Source organism: Branchiostoma belcheri, unplaced genomic scaffold, assembly GCF_001625305.1.
Source record: "Branchiostoma belcheri isolate BF01 breed outbred unplaced genomic scaffold, Haploidv18h27 scaffold71, whole genome shotgun sequence".
Classification (NCBI taxonomy): Eukaryota; Metazoa; Chordata; class Leptocardii; order Amphioxiformes; family Branchiostomatidae; genus Branchiostoma; species Branchiostoma belcheri.
In genome coordinates, this window is record NW_017804365.1 from 836,531 (window position 1) to 858,198 (window position 21,668).

Below are 21,668 nucleotides of genomic sequence, written 5' to 3' on the forward strand. Positions count from 1 at the left end.
GCCACCTTGAGAAATAGTGTGCTTAAAGATATTCTTACTTCAACATACCCTAGGTATGTACATTTGATGTCTGAAGGAGTGCATACCAAACGTATGTTGCAGTAAAAATATCTTTAAGCACACTGTTTCTTAAGGTGACGATATTATGGACCCTGGTGATATTATGTACACAGATGTTACTAGCCTGACTGAACCTTGCTTTTTGCCGGGTCCCTAGTAGTCCGCCAGCCCTCTTGGGTGGCGGACTATGTAGGGAGCCCCCCGGAGCTTGGGTTTCACAGGTTAGTTTACTACCATTCCTCAATACATTCAGTACTCATTGTTCTTGTGTCAATGTCTGCAATTTGTCCACAAATCGGCTGCAATTTGTCCACAAGCAAACAGGTGGATGGGTCCTTTGAGACAATCCTGGTGCATTGTCAAACGTAACGCTATTTGTTTCATGGATCATTTGAGTCGAAATCTAAAAAAAGAAAAGAAAATCCTTTTAGTTTTCTAGACCTGATACCTGTAAATAACATGTCAAACACCGTATGTCAAAGAAGCCACCAGGCGGCTTGTTTAACATACGATGGTGCTCTCACGCATACGTTCGGCCACGTCGCTACGCCACAGAAAGTAAATTTTATGGATGACACCCTCCACAGACTCCAAATGTAGTGCGATAGGGCGAAAAAAATAAGGCGGGCAAAAAAAAAAACCCAAAAAGATTAAAGATTTCTCTATTTTCAAATGTTGATATGATAGACCTTCTTAATCAAGAAATGATACATGTAGCATGTGTAGTGCGCTAAGTTTACTGCCAACTACTACAAACTCCATTTCTCACTAAAACAACTTTTGAAAAATAAACCACCATAATATTTAAAAGGAATAAAATGCATCACTGCATCAAAGTAAAAGACAAAATCAGAGCCTTGTAATTGTCTTGTCTTGAGTTCTCTCTTCATATTTATCTGCCATCCACTCTTCCGGCATGGCAACAACATACATCATTGCCTTTTTTTGGCATGTTGACCACTGACAGAGGGAACAAAATGTCTTGTTTCTCTCCACAATCAGGCGAAAATTAATCATCCATAAAAATTACTTGCTGTGGCCTTAGCTACAACACAAGATGAGCTCCCTGTTAACAAATTTCTGGATCCGCCACTGATTGTACACCATTCATGCCCTGGAGTTTGTTCATTTGTATCCTACTGAAAGGGGTGTTGATTTCACACTGTTCGGTTTCGCTAAGCTTTGATTCGATATCCACAATCTATTATGTATATATTCATGCCTGTGGAAACGAATTGGCCTCATTAGATAAAATAGCCGGCAGGTGTCCGGATATGTCGGCAAAAATAAACATGTGCATTGTGATCTTTCAATGCCGCCAGCATTCTCGTATGACTTCACATTTCAAATGATTGTTGTCATGACAACGCTAGCGGTAAGGCTGTGTGAAACTCTGTACCACTGACGTAGTAACTACGTGCTTATTACCAGAAGTGCTTAGGTGCGGCCGACAGATTGTCGAAGGTTGCCATCTAGTTATCTTCGGAAAAAGGTGGAAAGCCTCCAAATCAGCGTTTCTTGCGGTAAGCAACACACTTTTCCTCGGCGAGCATCGCAACATGAACGGCAGCACGGGCAACCTCACCGGGGGAATTCGAAACTACTCCACGGTGTACGAGAGTTTCTGGCCGTGTTTTCTCTGGCACACGGAGAACAACACGGAGTATGACCTGGCCGTGGCTGCGTGCTCTCATCTCCCCAATCCGTTTCTGGGCGAGAACAAGAAAGTCGGGATCGCCTCCGCCGCTGTCGGGACAGTCGCTCTTCTCACGAACCTCGTGGTTCTGTCCGGTGTTCTGAAAAACTACGAACTGTCGAAACCCATGTACATGTTCGTGGCAAACCTGGCTATGGCGGACTGCTTGGCGGGTTTGTTCTCGTTCTTCTTCTGCGCCAGTGTCCAGTTGGAATTGTTTTCACCGTGGACAATGATGGGCGTATACTGTACCTACTTTTTGGTGTTGGTCTCATCAGCAGTTGGTGTGGTCCTCCTGTCCGGGGACCGTTATCTGGCCATCCTCCACCCGATATTCTACCAGACCCGCATGTCTGGGCGACACGTTGCCGTGAGTTTGGGGATCGCGTGGCCAGCTTGCGTGCTCGTCTGCCTGTCTCCTCTCATGGGCTGGAACTGCGGCAGTACGGACACAGAGTCCTGCTTAACGTTCCTGCCCGAAGGTTACCCGATTCTGATCAACACCATCTTGTTGACGGCCGTAGTGATAGTGGTCTTCGTCAACATCAGAATCTTCATCGAACTGAAGCAGCGCTTCTCCAGACTGGGTCCCCCCGAGAACCCTCGAGACGATCTGCCCGCCGCACGGCGCAGGGAACAGCGAGTCGCCGAAAGACAATACGAGCAGCTACAGATGGTATGGAAGATGCAGGTGACCGTTGTCATCATTTCAGCGGTGTTCATCATCTTCTGGCTGCCGATCTGTATCGGGAGTGTGCGGGTCCTCTTGTGCTCCGCAAGCGAAGACTGTGAGGTAGAGGCTAAGCCGTTCTGGGGGTTCCTGATCGCGCTGTGCAATTCGGCGATCAACCCGGTCATCTACGCACTCAGGATCAAGAAGATTCGGGAAGCCGTGCATCGTAGGGCCCGACGACTCGCCAACGCGGTTCGGGAGAAATTGGGGCGGTCATCGAACCAAGTGGTCAACATTCAGATTATTGGAGGTGCGGGGACAATGAACGCTGTTGCTGGACCGAGTACGTACAATCGGACTGACCAGCCGGCTAAATGGGCGGTCAGTCGAAGAGTAGATCCCGGAAACGATCCGAGCTCAAGCCGTGTTGGAGATGCGAGGGCAATGGACGTTGTGGCTGGACCGAGTACGGATAATTGGACTGACCAGCCGCACAAATGGGCAGTCAGTCGAAGAGCATCAAACCGTGCTGGAGTTTCCGGGACAATGGACGCTGTGGCTGGACCGAGTACGGACAATCGGACTGACCAGCCGCACAAATGGGCAGTCAGTCGAAGAGTGGGTCCCAGAAAGGCACCGAGCCCAAGACATCTAAATGTGCTCTTCTCGGCCTCTCCAAGGTCGGTGAAGATTCCCGGTTTAGCCGTCTCAAGCAGCGAGGAAGACACCGACTGAGCAAGGTGAGTAATGTCTTAAGCATCTGAGAGGACAGAAGTATCAAGAGGTGATGTATCTGTATGAATTTTATAATAATATGTAGTATTACCAAGTTCACTGGTGCACCAAACGCTGATTAAGGACGATTCATGTGAGTTTTGAATATTAACAGAAATGATTCTGTAATTGCATAGATTTGGATGCAAAATACTTCATATCGTAAGATATAGAAAGATTATAAGATGATGAATCATCATTGAAAGTTCTATTTGTTACCAAGTTTCTAGTTCTTAGGTTCTTTAGTTCCTAGAAAAAATAAAGGATAGAGGATAAAACCTATGCAAAAAAGTTCACGGCGAATATAAGTGCTGTTAGCAACTGAGAGACAACCTTTTGGTGACAGGCCACAAAACTACGAAATGTGTATATGGTAAACATATCAGAAGTACGTCGGTGAAGGTCAGATATCCAGATAATAAGCTACGCCCAAAACAGTTACTCAAGCAACTGGATATGATTTTTGAAGAGCATCAGAAGTAAGCTGTAAAAAGCACCTACCCGAGTTTTGAACCATGAAAAGCACACGTTGACAAGGTACCCCTAATTCCCAATTTCATCCAAAATTCGTCGTGTGTGGTCGTGTGGCGCAACGGCAGCGTGCGCGACTCGGAATCAAGAGGTCCCGGGTTCGAGTCCGGGCCCTGACATGCCACCGATCTTGTGCCCTTGGGAAAGGCACTTTACACGACTTTCCCCACTAGACTCAAGTGAAAATGAGTATTGTCGGTCTAGTATTCGTTTCTATGTGCCGGACACAACTGTTACACCAGCAACAGCTGCCTCTGTTCCGCGTGTATTGCACTGTTGCAATTTCAATAAAGCAAATCCAAAATTCGAATCCAAAATTCCTCGATTTCTTACGGCATAACCTGTCTCCGTTCGACCAAAACAAACCCTCCAATAGCCTCAGACCACAGACCAACCTCTAGAGTTGTACGTGCCACGCAGGCAGCTCAAACAAGCCTAAAAGTAAGTTTTTTTTTCAAGAAAAAAGAAACCTCACCAGCTGGAAAATGATCAACATTGATCAAAATTCACAAAGAAAAAGAATTGGTTTGGATGCGTTCATCAATGGCCCATCTGCGACTGCGCGAATTGGTTTCCTGTGCCCTTCGGGCATGCTCGGAAAATTCTATAGGACAGAATTCTATCCGAGTATGCCTGTAGGGAGTACAGTCTTCCTGATTAAATGAGCCAGTAGAATATGACCACAGGCATCCATGGCCACTGATTAGGCCACACCAAGTAAATTTTATGGATGACGTCCTCGCGCGCATTGATTTTGGCCTGTTCCTAGAAAAAAAACAAGAAATTCCGCTTCCTGTAACCATGCTGGAACTATGACCAAAGAGTCACAACATTAACAGTGCTGCAAATCGTCAGATTGACATGAAACCCGTAACGCGAAATGGGTAAAGAGCACATTTGCCGCAAAACAGGACAGGACGATAACTGCTGTTCCACCTGATTTATTGCTGTTTTGATGATGACTAAAAGACTTGCTTGTTACACTGTGTCACCTCATTCAATTTGTGTCCTAACATTTGTCGTCTCTCAGTATATTTCTAATCTAGGCATCTTGTTCTTAGGGCCCTTCTTGTTTTTTTTCGCCCTCTCGCATTAGATTTAGGGTCTCCAAAGGACGTCATCCATAAAATTTACTTGGTGTGGCCTTATCAAAACACCACGGGCTCACGTTGGTTCAGCGGCAGATTATCTTCGTGCGGCACATCAAAGCGTAGGCTTGGTAACAACAGATAAAAACGTTATTTGTGCCATAATATCATCAACGGGCACTGACGTGAATCATAGGGTGAGAAAATTAAACATTTCAACTGGACCCTTCATGTATTTCAATTTGATTTCCTACCAATTTCGTTAGTTAAGAGCTAATTTGACACCCTGTCATGGCCCAGGGCTTTCCCACCTCCGCATTGTAAATCAAGTCAGGCCACACTGATGTGTTTTGATGGATGACATCCGCGTGCGCATTGATTTTCGCCTTGTCTAAAAAATCACCTCCTCTAATGCTCTGGCCTGGATGCCATCCTCCATAGTCCATGGTAGCCAGCGACAATAGGGAGCCGGCGGTAACTACGGAGGATGGCACCCAGGCTGCCGAAGCTCCACGGAACTCAAGAATTCGAAATCAGCGCCGACTCATAAAATGCAGCAAAAGGCCAGCATATGCCAGCTTGTCGTAAATGTCGCTACAGTATGTACTACCGCAAATTCACAATCCCAGCTTTGTATTTCTGTGGTTTTGCAGCATTTTTGGCTGCTGGAATTTTTTAGTCGCCCGCGCGCACTAGTTTTGGGATCTTCAGAAGATGTCATCGATGTGGCCTCACTGAAAAAGGATATTATCGTCATAGGCCTTGATAAAAGATAAAGCCTTGACACCAGATAAAACCCAACTCTATAGCTATATCTTCAATCCTGTTTCTCGGTTTAGACAGTACACTCTCTCTAGCCGATATTCGCCATCAAACTCTCTGCATGCCACCCCTCCTAAAATTATGCAAACTTTTTTTAAGTTCTAAACTTTTTTCTTTTTGTCAAAACCTATTCCCTGTAGTATGCCCTTGTCGCAACACCTTCTAAAATTCCACTGCGAGACTTTTGAATTTGCTAATAACTGTAAAATGGCATAGCTTAGATATTGCTTCATTGTAAATCTTATAAATGGTTGTTGGTTGAATTCCTTGTTGTTATTGTTGTTTACCTACAGGGCAACAAAAGGTCGACACCAAACCGGACCAGGAAGCCTAGTCACCCATGTCTGGTCACGTGAACAGGGGGATGGAACACTTGGATTGTACATGTAGTCATCAACTAGATTGAGACAGACATCTTCAATGTTCGTGAACATAGATAACTTTATTGCGCAACAATTGTACAGTGTACAAAGTATGGCATCTACTAACTTAAGTAAGTACATGTCAACTACATTTTCATAAGGCTAATCTAATACAAAAGTGGGTGGCTAGTATGAGATAGGTATCAACTTATACAATCGTTTAAGGAGTTTCTAATATCCATACAGTCTTTAATATATATCCCTATGTATAGCATGTAGGGGTTGTCACAAGTCAATATGTATTTAAATTTTCTTTCCAAGTTCATTGTGGTGAATGCTGGCAAAGAATCTGATAGTCTAGTGTATAGTGCATTGCGCACATTTATATATTTAGGACACACAATCAAAAAGTGATATTCGTCCTCAATAAGCTCTGGAAAAAATGGACAAACCCTCTGGTCATTGGGAATTTTATGGAATCTTCCGGTTTCTATACTAAGTTTGTGACAGCCAATTCTGAGTTTTGTGATTGCGCTACGTATATCAAGTCTTTTTATGCTTGAAAGGTAGTTTTCTTGTTTATAGTGTTTGTTCAGAGTAGAAAGAAAGGAAAGTTTGGAATTGTTTTAAATATCGCAATGCCAATTTTGTATGTAAATATCTTGTAGTCATTGTCGTAGTTGAGCAGTAATTGTATCTAAATGGTACGACTTCGGGTTTAGCCATATGTGTCCAAGACCGTTGTGATTGAGAACATATATAGGACATGCATTGTCATGTGGAGCTATAGCATATGGCTTCTTAAATACCATGCCTGGCAGCCGTTGCTTTAATCTATACTCACAAGACTAAATATACAATTGCACTGCACTAGCTTATAGCTTAAGATATAACGTTAGATCATTCATAAAGGCTGGCCGGTGCATCATGAGTTTTCATAATCTTACATCTTTCATTCATGGAGTCAACAAACGCTTGGCCATCTATACACTGGGCCATCTTTGAAATGTTGATGCATAGTACATTTCTGTTATTCTCTGCCTTATAAACGACTAGGTTGCATTTTAATAAACGTTGATAATTAACCATATTGACAGAGTAAATATTGTATGATTTTATTGCGTGAATGGTAATGAGGTTGAAATGTAGTACTTTGTTCTTATTGGAAGGGTTCGCTGAAGATACAGCAGTTTTAAATCAAGTTCAGTGGCGAGTCTCCACGTAGGTGGCTACTGAGTGATTCTTAGTCATAAAGTGTTAGTTATAATGTCCAAGTTTAATGGTAATGTCCTTGGTGCTGAAAAAAGATGTCCCTTATTTACTGCCATTCGACAAATTTGTTTGAACCATTTTTTTTTATTCATGAAAGCTCAAATCGGCAAGTAGGCCGCTTCATTAAGGTCATGAGACAGAGGTAAGGATCAGGCAAAATATCAACAAGTTCACATTATACAAAGTCTACTACACAGAGTTTTACACAAAATACAAGTGAGTGAGGACTGGTATCTGATTCGTATCAGTTCGTTTCGATCATTTCTAATTTATGTTACGTTACTGAATATCTTAAAGGAATTAGTCAAGAGAGGAGAACCGAGGCTTAGAATATTGCAAAGTGGTGAACATATCATCAAAAATTTACGCAGAAGTCCACACGGTAGTTTTTTCGCTATGTACTCGATACGCTATCATTATTATGACAACAGGATATACGCGAACATCTAGCACATTCAAAATATCATGGATTATATCCATCTCAACATTTTTGGTCAGTCTTGCCTTGTTTTACATTGTCATGATGTCACAACAAATACAACTTAGAAATGTATTCACGTGCTAAAAATGTGTGATTTGAACAATATGTGTGTTTAAAAATAGGATATCTACTACATGACGTCGAAGAACTCAACACACTTATCGAGAAACGTAGGAATGACCAGGTGTGCAAAAGAACGCGAGCCGTAGAGAAGCTAGACACATATACAGGCTAACATTTTACCTTTCTGTAACCACCATCTTGCATAGAACACAATCTGAATTCTTTAATATTTTATGTTGATTTGTATGTTGCAGAGAGAAACAAAACAACAACAACAAGGCTGAGGCAATAAAAATCATTGCCAAGGCGACGACTGAATGATATATATTATTTCATGTGGTGGAGCTAGCAATCTACATTACAATTATCAGAAAAACATATTTCCCTATGTTATAAAGACATGCACGTAGTGAAATTTACAGGCTGGGTGGAGGAGGTGTGGGGCAATATACCAAATACACGTATAGGAGGAATCAGTCGTTCTTCCCCAGCAATATAGATTTTATGATGACATACTTACTTTACTTTGGTCGAGTTCCCGCTAGAACCAAACTGAAAACCATCCTCCACTTCACTCTATCCTCCACCAGAGACTGGATTTTATGTCTGGTCTGAAGTTGTTACTCCTTTGACTTTTTTTTACCTTTTGTGGGTTCCAAAAGGACGGATAATTTCTTTTCTCTCTGTGACCTGTTTGAATATGGTCTTTGGCCAAAGACAGCTGTGCTCTCTGTCCATGGTGTGGGGAGAAGACTGATGACCAGTAATTAATCATGCCAGGCAGCAGGATGGGTGGCACGTGGGCACCCGGTGTAAGTTACCTGCTTGATCCAAAAACCACATGGTGGAAGGTTTCCTCCAAACCAATTCCCTGGGGAACGCATTCGTGCAATTTTTGAAATTCTTTCAAAGCGATCGTAGTACTTACACAAATGCCTCCGCCCCAAAGGCGTCGCCAAAAAATAACACTCGTATCTGTTCCTGCTGAAATACAAATGCTTTGATGAAGAATATCAAACTAGAACAACAAATCAAATGCATGGCATTTACCTTAACATCGTCTAGCTTACCAAACTACTGCACTGTTATCTGTTACACAAAAATATCTTTATACAATATACGGTGAGCAGCCCCCCAACTCTTGCTACAAAATGTAGCCCAATACAACAGTCCCAGGATGTCGGTTTCAGCACCAGTTACCATGGTGACAGACGTCTTGACTTTACTTGCTTGAAGGTGAAGTAGAAGAGGAGAAAACAGCGAAATCAATGTTTTCTTTCTATCTGCGAAGGTAAACATAACAAACGGAGTTAATTGTGTTATAATATATTGATATTCCAGACAAACACTATTTTGCAACGTTTCAAACATATATTTGTGGTACTATATTCGCATACGAAAGCAATAACAATAACAAGAAATGTCATGGTAGCAAGAACATAATAGTTCATGTTGAAATGTTGAATCAACTGTCAAGTGTTTCACGACTTTTTACTCACCTCTTCACTTCAGAGCTACGTTGACTTCCTTCTTACAGTGATGCAAGTTCTGTCGGGGTAAGAAAAGTTGTGTCTGATACAATACGTATAAAATACAATACAATACAATACAATGCAATACAATACAATACAATACCATACACTATTGACCAAGTCAAACGCTACAGCATGTCAAACAAGGGCATAGCAATGGAAATAATTGGCATCAATCAATGCAAAATAAAATGCAAATACCTGGATACTTCTCCCTCAAACCATCGACAACATTCTGCAGATTTGCCTCTGACAGAGCTTTCATCAGCACTTTGATCGTAGCGGCGCTACCTTTCCACTTTCTCCACTCCCACAGCATATCCTGACAGCTGGATTTGTCATCGCGGTTTCTGCCGGCAATGTTTCTGATGTCGTGGTCCTCAATTTCAAGATGAACGGCAAGGTCTTTCCAATCCGTCGCCACGTGATTCTTGACGAAGTCAAAGTAGTTACCAACGCCTAAAATGCACAATGTATATTTTCAACATGGATACAAAATGACCATCTATCCCCAAATAAGTGTCACTGGCTGTAGAAGAGAGATTTGTTTCTGCCCTACACGCATACACATGTATAAATATTAAGTATGTATACATATAATACATATTGACTTGTGACAACCCCTACATGCTATACATAGGGATATATATTAAAGACTGTATGGATATTAGAAACTCCTTCAACGATTGTATAAGTTGATACCTATCTCATACTAGCCACCCACTTTTGTATTAGATTAGCCTTATGAAAATGTAGTTGACATGTCCTTACTTAAGTTAGTAGATGCCATACTTTGTACACTGTACAACTGTTGCGCAATAAAGTTATCTATTAAATACATTACATGCATACACATTTTGCAAGAAATAGGGTAAAACAAAGCTATATGCCTGACTAGGATCTTCTTCCATGTGTTAATAATAATAAAACCATTGTTAATTGCGTATTTCTTTGAGCTAAAATATGCTCCTATCAGCTGTGCATTAGATTAAAGATAAATGATATAAATATAAACTTACCTGTATGACTGCCTGAAGCCTCCTCTGGCTGTAGATACGAAAAGTACATTTTTGTTAGAACGAATTCATGACATTCTGCCTGAAGCTAGACTGAAGCGTTGCATAAAATGGTTAACATCACTTCTAAAAAGAATGTATGATATCATGGACATCTAGTTGCTGATGTAACGCAGGATGTGTGTAGATGATTATTTGTCGAGAATCATTGCCTCCGTGTACATCGTATATATGAGTTCTCTCTCACACCATTAGAAAAAATAATCATGTTTTTGCTATGACGCTGTCAATAGACTGTTCTCAGGTTTCATTTCTTTTGCGTTGACAGAAACCAACATTTGAAGGTGAAAGCAATTAGAAGTTGTATTACCTTCTTCGAATTCTCGCAAGGAACGGTGATTGGGAGCATACAGAGATATTCCGGCTTCAACGACCCCTCTCCAGATGATGGCTGATGTTTCGTCAGCCTGCGAGCTTCCCCAAATTTCTCCTCGTCATCAATGTCCACTTGTGGTACTGCAAAGAACTGCACAAATCCTTTACCACTTACACCCAACCTATCTTCGGACTCCATGCCGATGACTTGCATTTGGACACGATTGGTTTTCCGGCGACTGTGGAAGGTCAAGCTTTGTGCCATCTCGCTCCCTGGCATGACTGAGACATTACCGGTTATTACAATGTCTACCTTTTGCCCTTCGTAAAGGTTTACGGCGTGAGTAGGCAGAGGACCCGTGTATCCATGTTCGCTCTTTATAGAGCGATAAATCTCGTCTGCACATTCCTCTAGAGCGCAGTCTATGACAAGTTCGTGTATGCGTAGTTCGTCCTTCGGCTGCAGCAGAAAGAATTGCACGGAGTGACTCTGAAGCAATTTTTCCCAAATCTCCAAAGACCCAAATTTTTCTTGTGGGTTTTTGCGGTCTTTAACATTGATGACGATCCACCTAGATAAGAAATATACAAATATGATGTACATAACATGAGAAACACTCACACGTTTTAAATATTACAATTCCGTGCGTACTTTCCCTTATCGTTGACGAATGATTCATTCTCATTGGTTGACGAATGATTCATACTCATTGGTTGACGAATGATTCATTCTCATTGGTTGACGAATGATTCATACTCATTGGTTGACGAATGATTCATTCTCATTGGTTATGCAAATAAAATCATCATTTATATCAGTTGTTCATACTCTTCACCCAATGGGAGTCTTCTCTTAAGCAAAGAAAGCTATTCAAGCATTTCCTTCTAAATTTTTAAAATGAGGTCCTGACTGGAATAAGTTATGTTTGACGATGTTCATGTTGACTTAACTTCCAAATGCTGCAAGAGTGAAATTTCCACCTTTTATCAGAATAGAATTATAGAATTTTCTCATCAATTATGCAGATAGGATGAAAATTTACACAATCAACATCTGCATATGTTCCTCTCCCCCTTGATTACACATGTCACAAGTTTGTTACAATTGTCACAATTGTTAGATCATAGACCAAAGCAGATTTATAACATTTCATCATTAATTATGTAAATAGATACTGATTTGCATGATTGTCATTTAATTATGTAAAGCATCACTTAAGTTACCTACATACCAGAAATGGCGACAATCCATCAACCGGTTTTAGATTTATCTTACTGTAAACTGTTTCAGACAAATGCCCCTTCAGTTCCCAAACAAGCTGATAGGGGTCCCAGATTTACCTCACTTCTTGTCGAGCACAAGAGCTATCTACCACCCATGACCCTACAATATCATGACCCTAGCATGTCTTGATCAGGAGATAAACTTAGTAATTTAAATGTCTCAGCATGGTGAAGAAAGGTTTTGTTGTCAACTTAAATTACCTGGTAAAATGAGTGACTTCAAACTCCACTGTCGTCTGTGTGACCCGGATGTTAGTGCCGTCTGCCATATCTATCCAGTCGTCCGCCCCCTTCTCACATGACAACACTTTTACTTTGGCAGGAGCTTCGTCTTGGATGTCCATATAGTGTTGGGGATGTGGGACTCGTACTGTGACTGCTTTGTTGAACTTGACGATGGAATCACCCACAGTCTCTACCTTAACAAATGGACTGGTGCTGATAAGACCGCAGGAAGACTCGTGTCTTTTCTTGATGTCCTCAACTTGACTTCGTGAGATATCTTGCACCTATGTATACATATTTTAAGATGTTAGAATTCAATTACACTTGTAATGTTGGTATTGTAAGTACGTTGTATATGAAATATCAGACGTGAATTCATATTCCACAAGATATCAACAGAAAAAATCCACCACCATTGACAAGGTACCTGTAACTAGTTCAGTAAGATAATTCTTTCAATCAGTGACTATTAAATCCTAAGGTACATACCTAAGGTACCGAATTTTCGACGACTAGTCAGTTCGTCTTGATCACGGAATGATACCAGTCTCGCGAAAGAGCACGAGACTAGGACGAGACCTTTCGCGAGACTGGGATCATTCCGTGATCAAGACGAACTGACTAGTCGTCGAAAATTCGGAGGTATGTACCTTAGGATTTAATAGTCACTGATTGAAAGAATTATCTTACTGAACTTGTACTATACGTGACTGATGAATCTCTTCAACTATGTACCTGTAACTGAATTGAAAAGGCAAGAAAAAAATTTCCGTATTCCAGCCTCTCCTCTCAGAACTGCCTTAAATTTACACTGTTTGTATCGCTTGTAAATTTCACTCTCTTTTAACTTCTAATTTGACATTGTTCATTTGTGGAAATATTACTTATCTAATGCCCTGACCTGTACTACGACTTCCATCTGCGATGTCACTGACTGTTTAGGGAAGATAATCTGTACGGTAGGATGAGTCGATGATGTTAGTGTACATCCTCTCGTAGGCACAAAGAACCTGTCCTGCTTCAGTTGACTGACGACGGCAAAGATGGAGAAGTGGTCCACTGACACTGCAAGTGTGTCTTTCAGTTGAGTCTGAAAATAAACAAGACTGACAATGAAAACATACATTTGCCATGGCGACGGTGGTTGCCGTTAGGATTATTGTTTGCATGGCACTGTCACGATTCATGATTTTTGGGAAGCCTTGTTGTGGTCTGTCATGAGTTTGTTGAAAATATTCGAGGTCACAAGTCTCTGGGAAAACCTGCCCTATACCTTCTGTAAGCCCGGGAATCACTATACACTCAGGGGAGGGTAAGAGTGATCCACAGAACTGCACTGTATCTGTCCAGACTGAACAGGTAACAAGGTATATATACTCTCCTGTTGTTATTATGAAATATCATATGTCATCACCAGCAGCAGTTTACGAATAAACATTGGTAGTCATCTGCTTCGTTGCATCTGAACACTGGTAATTGTATGTCGTCATAATTGTATATCCTATTATGTGCACCTGTAGAATTCCTACGATTCTTGCAAACTGCACGCAATTCTGTACCATTAGTCTACCCCTGAGGCGTCGCCAAAAACAGTTCTTTACTACTAGCTACATTTACCGAAGGTTTACACACACACACACACACACACACACACACACACACACACACACACACACACACACACAACAACACACATAACACACACACACACACACACACACACACACACACATATATATATATAATCCCTCCTTTCTATATATTCACGAAAAATTCAAACTGACCCACCTCTTCAGTGTCCATGGTTTTAAGAGTCGTCCATTTTGACTTGTCCTCTGTGACCCACATGGCAGGTTCCCAAGTGACTGCTGGTGAACTGCTGGTACTGTACTGCATCTGTACGGTGACAGGTTCCTGGAAGATCGTCCCTTGTGGACCCAGTTGTATGATGTTACTCACTAATATCTCTTTAGCGAGGGGCAGTGTGATGGCATCGGTGCTGATGACCTGACAGATGAATTCTGTTTCCATGGCGAGGGCTCCAGGTGGTACACTGACAGTACACGACATAGTTTGAAGCTTACCTCCATCTTCGTTCAATTTGTACCTAAATGGGCTGTGACAGAATTTCGATTAACAAAACACTCTAGACTTGCTCTTCTTAACAAAACACTCTAGACTTGCTCTTCTTAACAAAACACTCTAGACTTGCTCTTCTTAACAAAACACTCTAGACTTGCTCTTCTTAACAAAACACTCTAGACTTGCTCTTCACATTATCATGTTATTGACATAACGGGTTTGCATCCTCTAAAATCTTCGTCTATGTTGCCTTGTTATATCCGGAGCCATGTCCAGTTCTACATATGCCTACATGGGTTATTGTTAGGGTTTGGATAGGGCATGCTTCTGGATAGTCTCCGCGTATCCAAGAACGCAGATGCTCCCCAGGTACGGTTTTGGATACGCGAGGACTATCAAAAAAACGTGACTGGGCATGGTTTAAGATAGGCACGGTTCTGGATACAACAATGTTCTATAAAACTGTAAAACGATTGACCGCTGGCAAGAAAACATTGTGACTTAATACAATTAAGTACTCATCCCATGGTGTTTGTTTCCTGAAAAGGTCTATGGTACGTTGGTAACACTGTATTCCACTACGATGCTGTAATAAACTAACAAAACTTTGCAGAAATACCAAACGAACATCTACATTGGACAAATATCCGAGCATATGCTTACCTAGTCACCCTGCCCGATGTAAGTAGCTCGAGAACAATCTTCCTTCCTTCTAGGATGTTGAATGTATTCATAGATGAACAGTAAGCTGGGACGTCTTTTCTTTTGGCTCTGTCTTTCGGTGTCTTACCGTCCTAAACATTTAACAGCAGACATTAAAATTTCTATTATTCTTAATGATTTCATGAAAGTAATACCTGATACTATGATACTTGCAATGATACATTAAAATATTATGACATGACCCATAGATCAGCCATTGTCTTTATGCTTTACCGATAACACTAAAATGTTGTCAAATGTGCGGAAATAGCGTAATACCTTATCCACGCTGCCCATCGGTGCTCCAGCGTTTAGGAGAAGTTCAGCAACACCAAAATTTCCTTCTGAAGCAGCCATGTGAAGAGGGGTTGAACCTCTCTGCAAAAATAGAAAGAGGATGTTTACAGTGCATGGTTTTTTGTTGTCTATGGCTGCCCATTGTTTTTTGGTTTTCTTACAGTGTACGGTGTCACGTTGAAATTGAAAGCGTATTATGGATTTGTAATGTGTGCCAAAAACTTACCGCATCCCTTCTGCCCACCCGTGCCCCAGCCTCAATGAGAAGTTTAGCAACACCGACATGTCCCCCTGAAGCTGCCTTGTGAAGCGGAGTGTCTCTAGTCTACAGAGGTCAGAGCAGAGTCAACAACATCTGGTCAGTGCCTTTAGAAATCAGGAGACTTGGACCATTACCAACTCGACCCATCGCAAGTCTGGTCAGCTCGGCCCACCGCCCTGGTCACTGCAAAGACCGCGTGCCTTTGTCCGACAATATTAAACTATTGGGTTTGGGGATTAGTTGACCAGGGTGTGGGGCCGAGTTGACCAGGGAAATGTGCTGAGTTAACTCAGCCGAATTGGTAATGGTCCGAGTCTTTATCTGTAGCAATGAGGCATATAGTTAGCCTGGGTTCCATCCTGGTTAGTTTACGTCCGCTCCTACAGTCGCTGGTTAGTTTACGTCCGCTCCTACAGTCGGTAGCGACTGTAGGAGCGGACGTAAACTAACCAGGATGGAACCCAGGCTAGCATATAGTACGGAAGCCTTGATTCATCACAGTAATGAAAATTTGCACGTAAGCATTATCTCACACTGGGAAACCTGTCCCCTGAAAGTATGTATATGTCAGACCATACCTCACTCTTACTGTCCACTTGTGCCCCAGCGCCAAGGAGGAGTCCAACAGCACCAACATGTCCCCCTGAAGCTGCGTTGTAAAGCGGAGTGACTTTTGTCTGTAAGGAAAAGGCATTAGTTGGAGAAGAAAACTGGCTTGAAGTTATACCTTGAAAAGTCTATTGCACACGCCGTTTTTTATTCATCTCACCTCATCCCTGCTGTCCACCTGCGCTCCCTTCTTAAGGAGGACTTCAGCAACACGGACATGTCCTCCTGAAGCTGCCTTGTGAAGTGGAGTAGATTTTACCTGTAGGGAGTATAGTTTGTACTTTCTGTTATTATCATTATTTATTAATGTTATTGGTTAGTTACTGTTTTTTCTTTATTATTATTGCCATTATCTTTATTTATTGCATCCCGATTTCACTGTTTATATGTGACTGTTGTGTTTTGTTGTGTAAAACAGGGCCCCATTGAAAAGAAGTGCAATCACTTAATGGGCCGCCCTGTATAAAAATGACGGAAAATAAATAAAAAATAAAACAAATAGTCAGCATTACATAATAGATAAATAAATAAAACCAGATTGCCATAATAATGAACATTTGTATACAACATATGTCACAACCATACGTTATGAAAATCTTAGATGTTCACATGTACCTACCTCCAATAAAAAATATATACACATGGCGTTAAACACTGAAAAGTCTTAAACACAAGTATAAAGAGTTCCACGATCTCATATCTTCGCCAAATAATGTTAACCTTATTTACGACTGACGATATTATACTTTTTGCTCATTGATTATGAGAATAAGATCGTTATTTTATGTCCATCACGGATTATATCGTTGATCATATTCTCCAAGTACATCCTTTTCTTAAGAAAAAGGCTATTCTAGCACTACGTACCTCATGAATTATGAAAATGAGGAAATATTTGAATAAATGATTTGAGTAAGTTATGTTTTTTGAGGTTCATCTTCACTTAACGTCCTGCCGGGAAGTCCAAGTATGAAATTCCGAGCAGTTATCACTATAAAATTACAGCAATTTCACATTGATCATGCAAATTAGGTCTTTATGTACATAATCTATATGTTCAGACGTTCCTCTTGTTCTCCATCACATCTCACATAGTCAGTAGATTTATAGAATGTCCTCGTCAAGTATGTAAATTACATCCTGATTTGCATAATTGTCGCCTCATTATATATGATTATATCAAGCATCATTTACGCCGCCTACATAGTAAAAATCATGACAATCCGTCAGCCGGTCCAGTCCTCAAAGATTTTAAACGAACTAAACTGCAGTTCCAGAACAAGCTGCTTGGAGGGGGGGGGGGCAAACTCATGACACCTAGTCCAAGAGCCTAGCATGTCTAGATCATGAAAGTTCAAAACTGGATGTTCTGCAGCAGTAACAACGAAGGAGGCCAGAGGGCCAAAAATCCAATCATTTCTGGGTCTTATCAACACCTACATAGATTACCTACCAGGTTTCATGACAATGCATGTAAGGCTTCTTGAGTTATGCTATTCACAGACAGACAGACAGACAGACAGACAGACAGGCAGACAGACAGGCAAACGCTATTGAAAACATAACCTACCTTATCCCTGCTGTCCACCCGTGCCCCAGCCTCAAGGAGGAGTTTAGCAACATCAACATCTCCTCCTGCAGCTGTCTTGTGAAGCGATGTGCTTTCACTCTGTAACACAATTCGGCAGAGTAACAGCACAGAGTGGAGTAGAGATTTCCCAATGCAATCCAATGGAACATATGCGTGACAATGAACTTGAAAACGTGTCATGTGTATCAAACCTTACCGTATCTCTGCTGTCCACCTGTGCCCCGTGGTAAAGGAGGAGTTCAACAACACCCTTATGTCCTCCTGAAGCTGCTAGTTGAAGCGGAGTGGATTCAAACTGCAACAGTTTAGAGTTGAGTCAACAACACCTCGTACACAGGCCTAGATTTGCTTCGGGACGTAACATATAAATGATACACTGCGTTTGGAAATCACTAATTATCATGCACCAGAAATGTAAGTCAAACCTTACCATATCCCTGCTGTCCACCTGTGCCCCAGCCTCAAGCAGGAGTTCTACAACATCAACATGTCCTCCTGAAGCTGCCTTGTGAAGCGATGTGCTTTCACTCTGTTACACAGGCGAGAGATGAAAATACATGGTAAGTGTAGTTTAAATTTGACACGGTACTTAACACTTACTTTATACATTATTAAGTTAAACTGTAAAACCAGTAATATGAGCTGTTTATTGCAAATCCATGCCCGAAGGCTAATTGCAAACAGACATTGACAAGAAAAATGTGGTGATATAAGACTATGTGCTAACATTAAGTTCTACGTGTACGATATACTTATGAAACCTACTATCTCTACTTAAATCTAATAACGTTGGTATACACACGGGATAAACAATAGATATGCAATATATGAACAGGTAAGAGGAACAAGGTAACTGCTATTCTAATCTACACTATTCTATTAAACTATCCTTGCCATGCTATTAGGGGATTTGACTTCTTCTCAGGAAGCAGTGGGAGATGAATTGTCCGACTCTTTGAAAAATAAATGGGTTGGGAGACTTCAGCAGACTTTAATATGTATGAAACCTTACCGTATCCCTGCTGTCCACTTGTACTTTTGCACCAAGGAGGAGTTTAACAACACCGACATGTCCTCCTGAAGCTGCCTCGTGAAGCAGAGTGGATTCAGACTGTAACAACAGAGAGCAGAGTTCAGCATGAATGTTCATCTGAGTTGGTGAATTACATTATGAAAAACTTAAACTGTTCTCCAACTCAAAATTTGACTCGGATAGCTGAGGAAGACTGAGTGATTCAGTCGGAAATTCCTGGTGAGTCAAATTTTGAGTTGGAGAACAGTTTAAGTTTTTCATAGAGAGCAGAGTTGACCAATTGGTAATTAACTGTTGTCGATTTTTGCCCTGGTACCCAGCACGCTTACTTCACGTTACGTTAAACTGGAAAACGTGTCATGTCTCGGTAAAATGCGTAACCTTACCCTATCCCTGTTGTTCACTTGTGCTCCAGCCTTGAGGAGAAGTTCAACAACACCAACATGTCCTCCTGAAGCTGCCTGATGAATTGGGGTAGATTTACTCTGTAACAAGAAAGAGCAGAGTTGTTATAAAATATAGTGTAGATATGCCAAGGCATTACATTAAACTGGATAACTTTTTATTTGTCCAACGTATATTGAAAATGAATTTCACTTCATTATGGAATGCACTAAATATGATGTTTTACGTATCAAGTGTACCTCATGGGCATGATGATGATGATGACGTAATAAGTTTACATTTCTCGAAACATGCTTACAACATATTTCAAGAGTCTCGATGCTAGAGACAGATTTGAATATATTTGTACATGTAATGATTCCCAATTTTCCACTTTGCAAAAAAAAAATAGGTAAATATATAAATGACTGCTTTCTTATTAGAAAACATACCGAAACTCGTGATTGTAACACTTTATGAAAGACTTGTGCTAGCCCTTGTTGTTTGAGTAAATAGGATAATTTATATTTAGGTTTTATTCTGTATTAGTTCAGATTATTCAACACATTCATTTTATTGTTTTTTTTTTACTTTGCCATACATTGTAACATGTGCAATTGTCGTGCAATTCAGTTCTTCTATGTCAGGAAACATCACTGTTCGCAACACCAGATCTAAAGAGAGATCAAGGAAGTGGTTACGGGATGACTCGTGTTAGTGTTAGAAAGGAGACACGCATATTGATTGGGTCAGCGCTAGGACCTTTAGAGGTGAAAGTAAACCACGAAACCGGAGTATGGCCGTATGTCGTCGTTATTTGGGCCACAATTAAACATCTTACAGTAATGTATGTCGTACCCAACCCTTGCTGTCTACCCGTGCCCCAGCCTCAAGGAGGAGTTCAGCAACACCAACATGTCCTCGTGCAGATGCCTTGTGAAGCGGCGTTTCACCAACCTGTAATAATATTACGGAACAGACTCAGTACCGCACTGCAAGGAATATTTACCAATGGACAAAATAGCAAATACAAGGAATATTTTCCATTTGACGAAATAGCAAATACATAAAAGATTTCTTACTGACCTATAGTTCTCAACCAACCTCGATCTATGACGTTCAACATGAAAACATTTCGCTTACCAGTAATGTACAACAAGCATTACCTTTTCCCTGCTATCCACTTGGGCTTTCATAAGTAGAAGGAGTTCTACAACACCAACATGTCCTCCTGAAGCTGCCTTGTGAAGCGGGGTGGATTTATTCTATAAAATGGAGAACTGAGTTGGAAACACATGGTAGGTGTAGTCTAGCTTTGATACGGCAAAGTACTCAGAAGTCACTGTATTTACATTGCGTTCAAGTGGAAAATTTGTAACGTGTGTCATGCCTTACCTCGTCTCTGCTGTCCACCCGTGCTCCAGCCTTCAGGAGGAGTTCAGCAACACCGACATGTCCTCCTGAAGCTGCCTTGTGAAGTGGTGTGTCTCCAATCTACAGAGTTCAGAGCAGAGTCAAGAACATATGATAAGTGGGGTCTAGATTTGCTATGGTACACATCACGTATTTTCACACTAGAAAATGTATCAAGTTTGAATAACCATGGAATAACGTATGATGTGAAACCTCACCTCATCCTTACTCTCCAGCTGCGCTCCCTTCTTAAGGAGGAGATCAACAACACCGACATGTCCCCCTGAAGCTGCCTTGTGAATTGGGGTGGATTCAAACTGTAACAACGGAGGGCAGAGTTGATAACATGGTAAGTGTGGTTTAGATTTGACAGGGTGCCCAACAATACCTAAATCTGGATCATTTGGCATGTATCTGTATCTGTATCGGTATAGCTGGTATAACCGCCCTTCGGCGTAACAGTAGCTAGTAATGTGCATCAGAACTTACCTCATCCCTGCTGTCCACCTGTGCCTCAGCCTGGAGGAGGAGTTTAGCAACATCAACATGTCCTCCTGAAGCTGCCTTGTGAAGCGATGTGCTTTTATTCTGTAACACAATTCGGCTGAGTTTACATTACATGGCAAGATAGACATTTCTCAATGACGACAATGCAATCCAAACTCAAGGTGACATATGCGTAATAATGAACTTGAAAACCTGTTACGTGTTTATAACCTTACCTTATCCCTGCTGTCTACCTGTGCCCCAGCCTCTAGGAGAAGTTTAACAGCACCAGCATGTCCCAGCGAAGCTGCATAGAGAAGCCGATCGGATTCAAACTGTAACAGAAGATAGCCGGGTTGACAAAAGATGGTATGTGTGATTAGCCGATTAGCCATGGTACCCAAAAAACATAAGTGGCATTGTCCTGTCAGTCGTTAAGGTTAACATCATATGATAAACAGACACACCTATACACAGGTATACATACATGTATATATCTCTCTCTCTCTCTCTCTCACTCTCTGTATATAATGTGCATCAGAATATATATATATA

At 41.3% G+C, this 21,668-nt stretch overlaps 3 protein-coding genes and 1 long non-coding RNA gene across 4 annotated transcripts in view; 1 reads left to right on the forward strand and 3 right to left on the reverse strand.

Moving 5' to 3' along the window:
- The first annotated feature begins 1,619 nt into the window (after positions 1-1,619).
- Positions 1,620-3,164, forward strand: LOC109484896 (cannabinoid receptor 2-like). The gene has a single exon (XM_019788248.1). The coding sequence runs from the start codon at positions 1,620-1,622 to the stop codon at positions 3,162-3,164; it is 1,545 nt and encodes a 514-aa protein (XP_019643807.1).
- A 9,062-nt stretch (positions 3,165-12,226) lies between these two features.
- LOC109484897 (ankyrin-2-like) lies at positions 12,227-14,150 on the reverse strand. Its single transcript, XM_019788249.1, has 3 exons — positions 14,043-14,150; positions 13,156-13,344; positions 12,227-12,538 (listed from the first exon to the last, which is right to left on the reverse strand). The coding sequence occupies exons 1-3, from the start codon at positions 14,148-14,150 to the stop codon at positions 12,227-12,229; spliced, it is 609 nt and encodes a 202-aa protein (XP_019643808.1).
- Positions 14,151-14,193: 43 nt separating this feature from the next.
- LOC109484944 lies at positions 14,194-15,400 on the reverse strand. Its single transcript, XR_002141104.1, has 3 exons — positions 15,318-15,400; positions 15,000-15,130; positions 14,194-14,370 (listed from the first exon to the last, which is right to left on the reverse strand). It is a non-coding gene; the product is annotated as an uncharacterized LOC109484944 (long non-coding RNA).
- A 157-nt stretch (positions 15,401-15,557) lies between these two features.
- LOC109484898 (ankyrin repeat domain-containing protein 65-like) overlaps positions 15,558-21,668 on the reverse strand; it is a 6,466-nt gene continuing 355 nt past the window's right edge. Inside the window, exons 2-15 of the mRNA XM_019788252.1 lie at positions 21,350-21,448; positions 21,117-21,215; positions 20,846-20,944; positions 20,610-20,708; positions 20,381-20,479; positions 20,073-20,171; positions 19,217-19,315; positions 18,810-18,908; positions 18,228-18,326; positions 17,994-18,092; positions 17,777-17,875; positions 16,367-16,465; positions 16,176-16,246; positions 15,558-15,660 (exon numbers count right to left, since the gene is read on the reverse strand). Of these exons, the coding sequence (XP_019643811.1) occupies positions 15,558-15,660; positions 16,176-16,246; positions 16,367-16,465; positions 17,777-17,875; positions 17,994-18,092; positions 18,228-18,326; positions 18,810-18,908; positions 19,217-19,315; positions 20,073-20,171; positions 20,381-20,479; positions 20,610-20,708; positions 20,846-20,944; positions 21,117-21,215; positions 21,350-21,448 (1,362 nt within the window). The remainder of the gene's footprint in view (positions 15,661-16,175; positions 16,247-16,366; positions 16,466-17,776; positions 17,876-17,993; positions 18,093-18,227; positions 18,327-18,809; positions 18,909-19,216; positions 19,316-20,072; positions 20,172-20,380; positions 20,480-20,609; positions 20,709-20,845; positions 20,945-21,116; positions 21,216-21,349; positions 21,449-21,668) is intronic.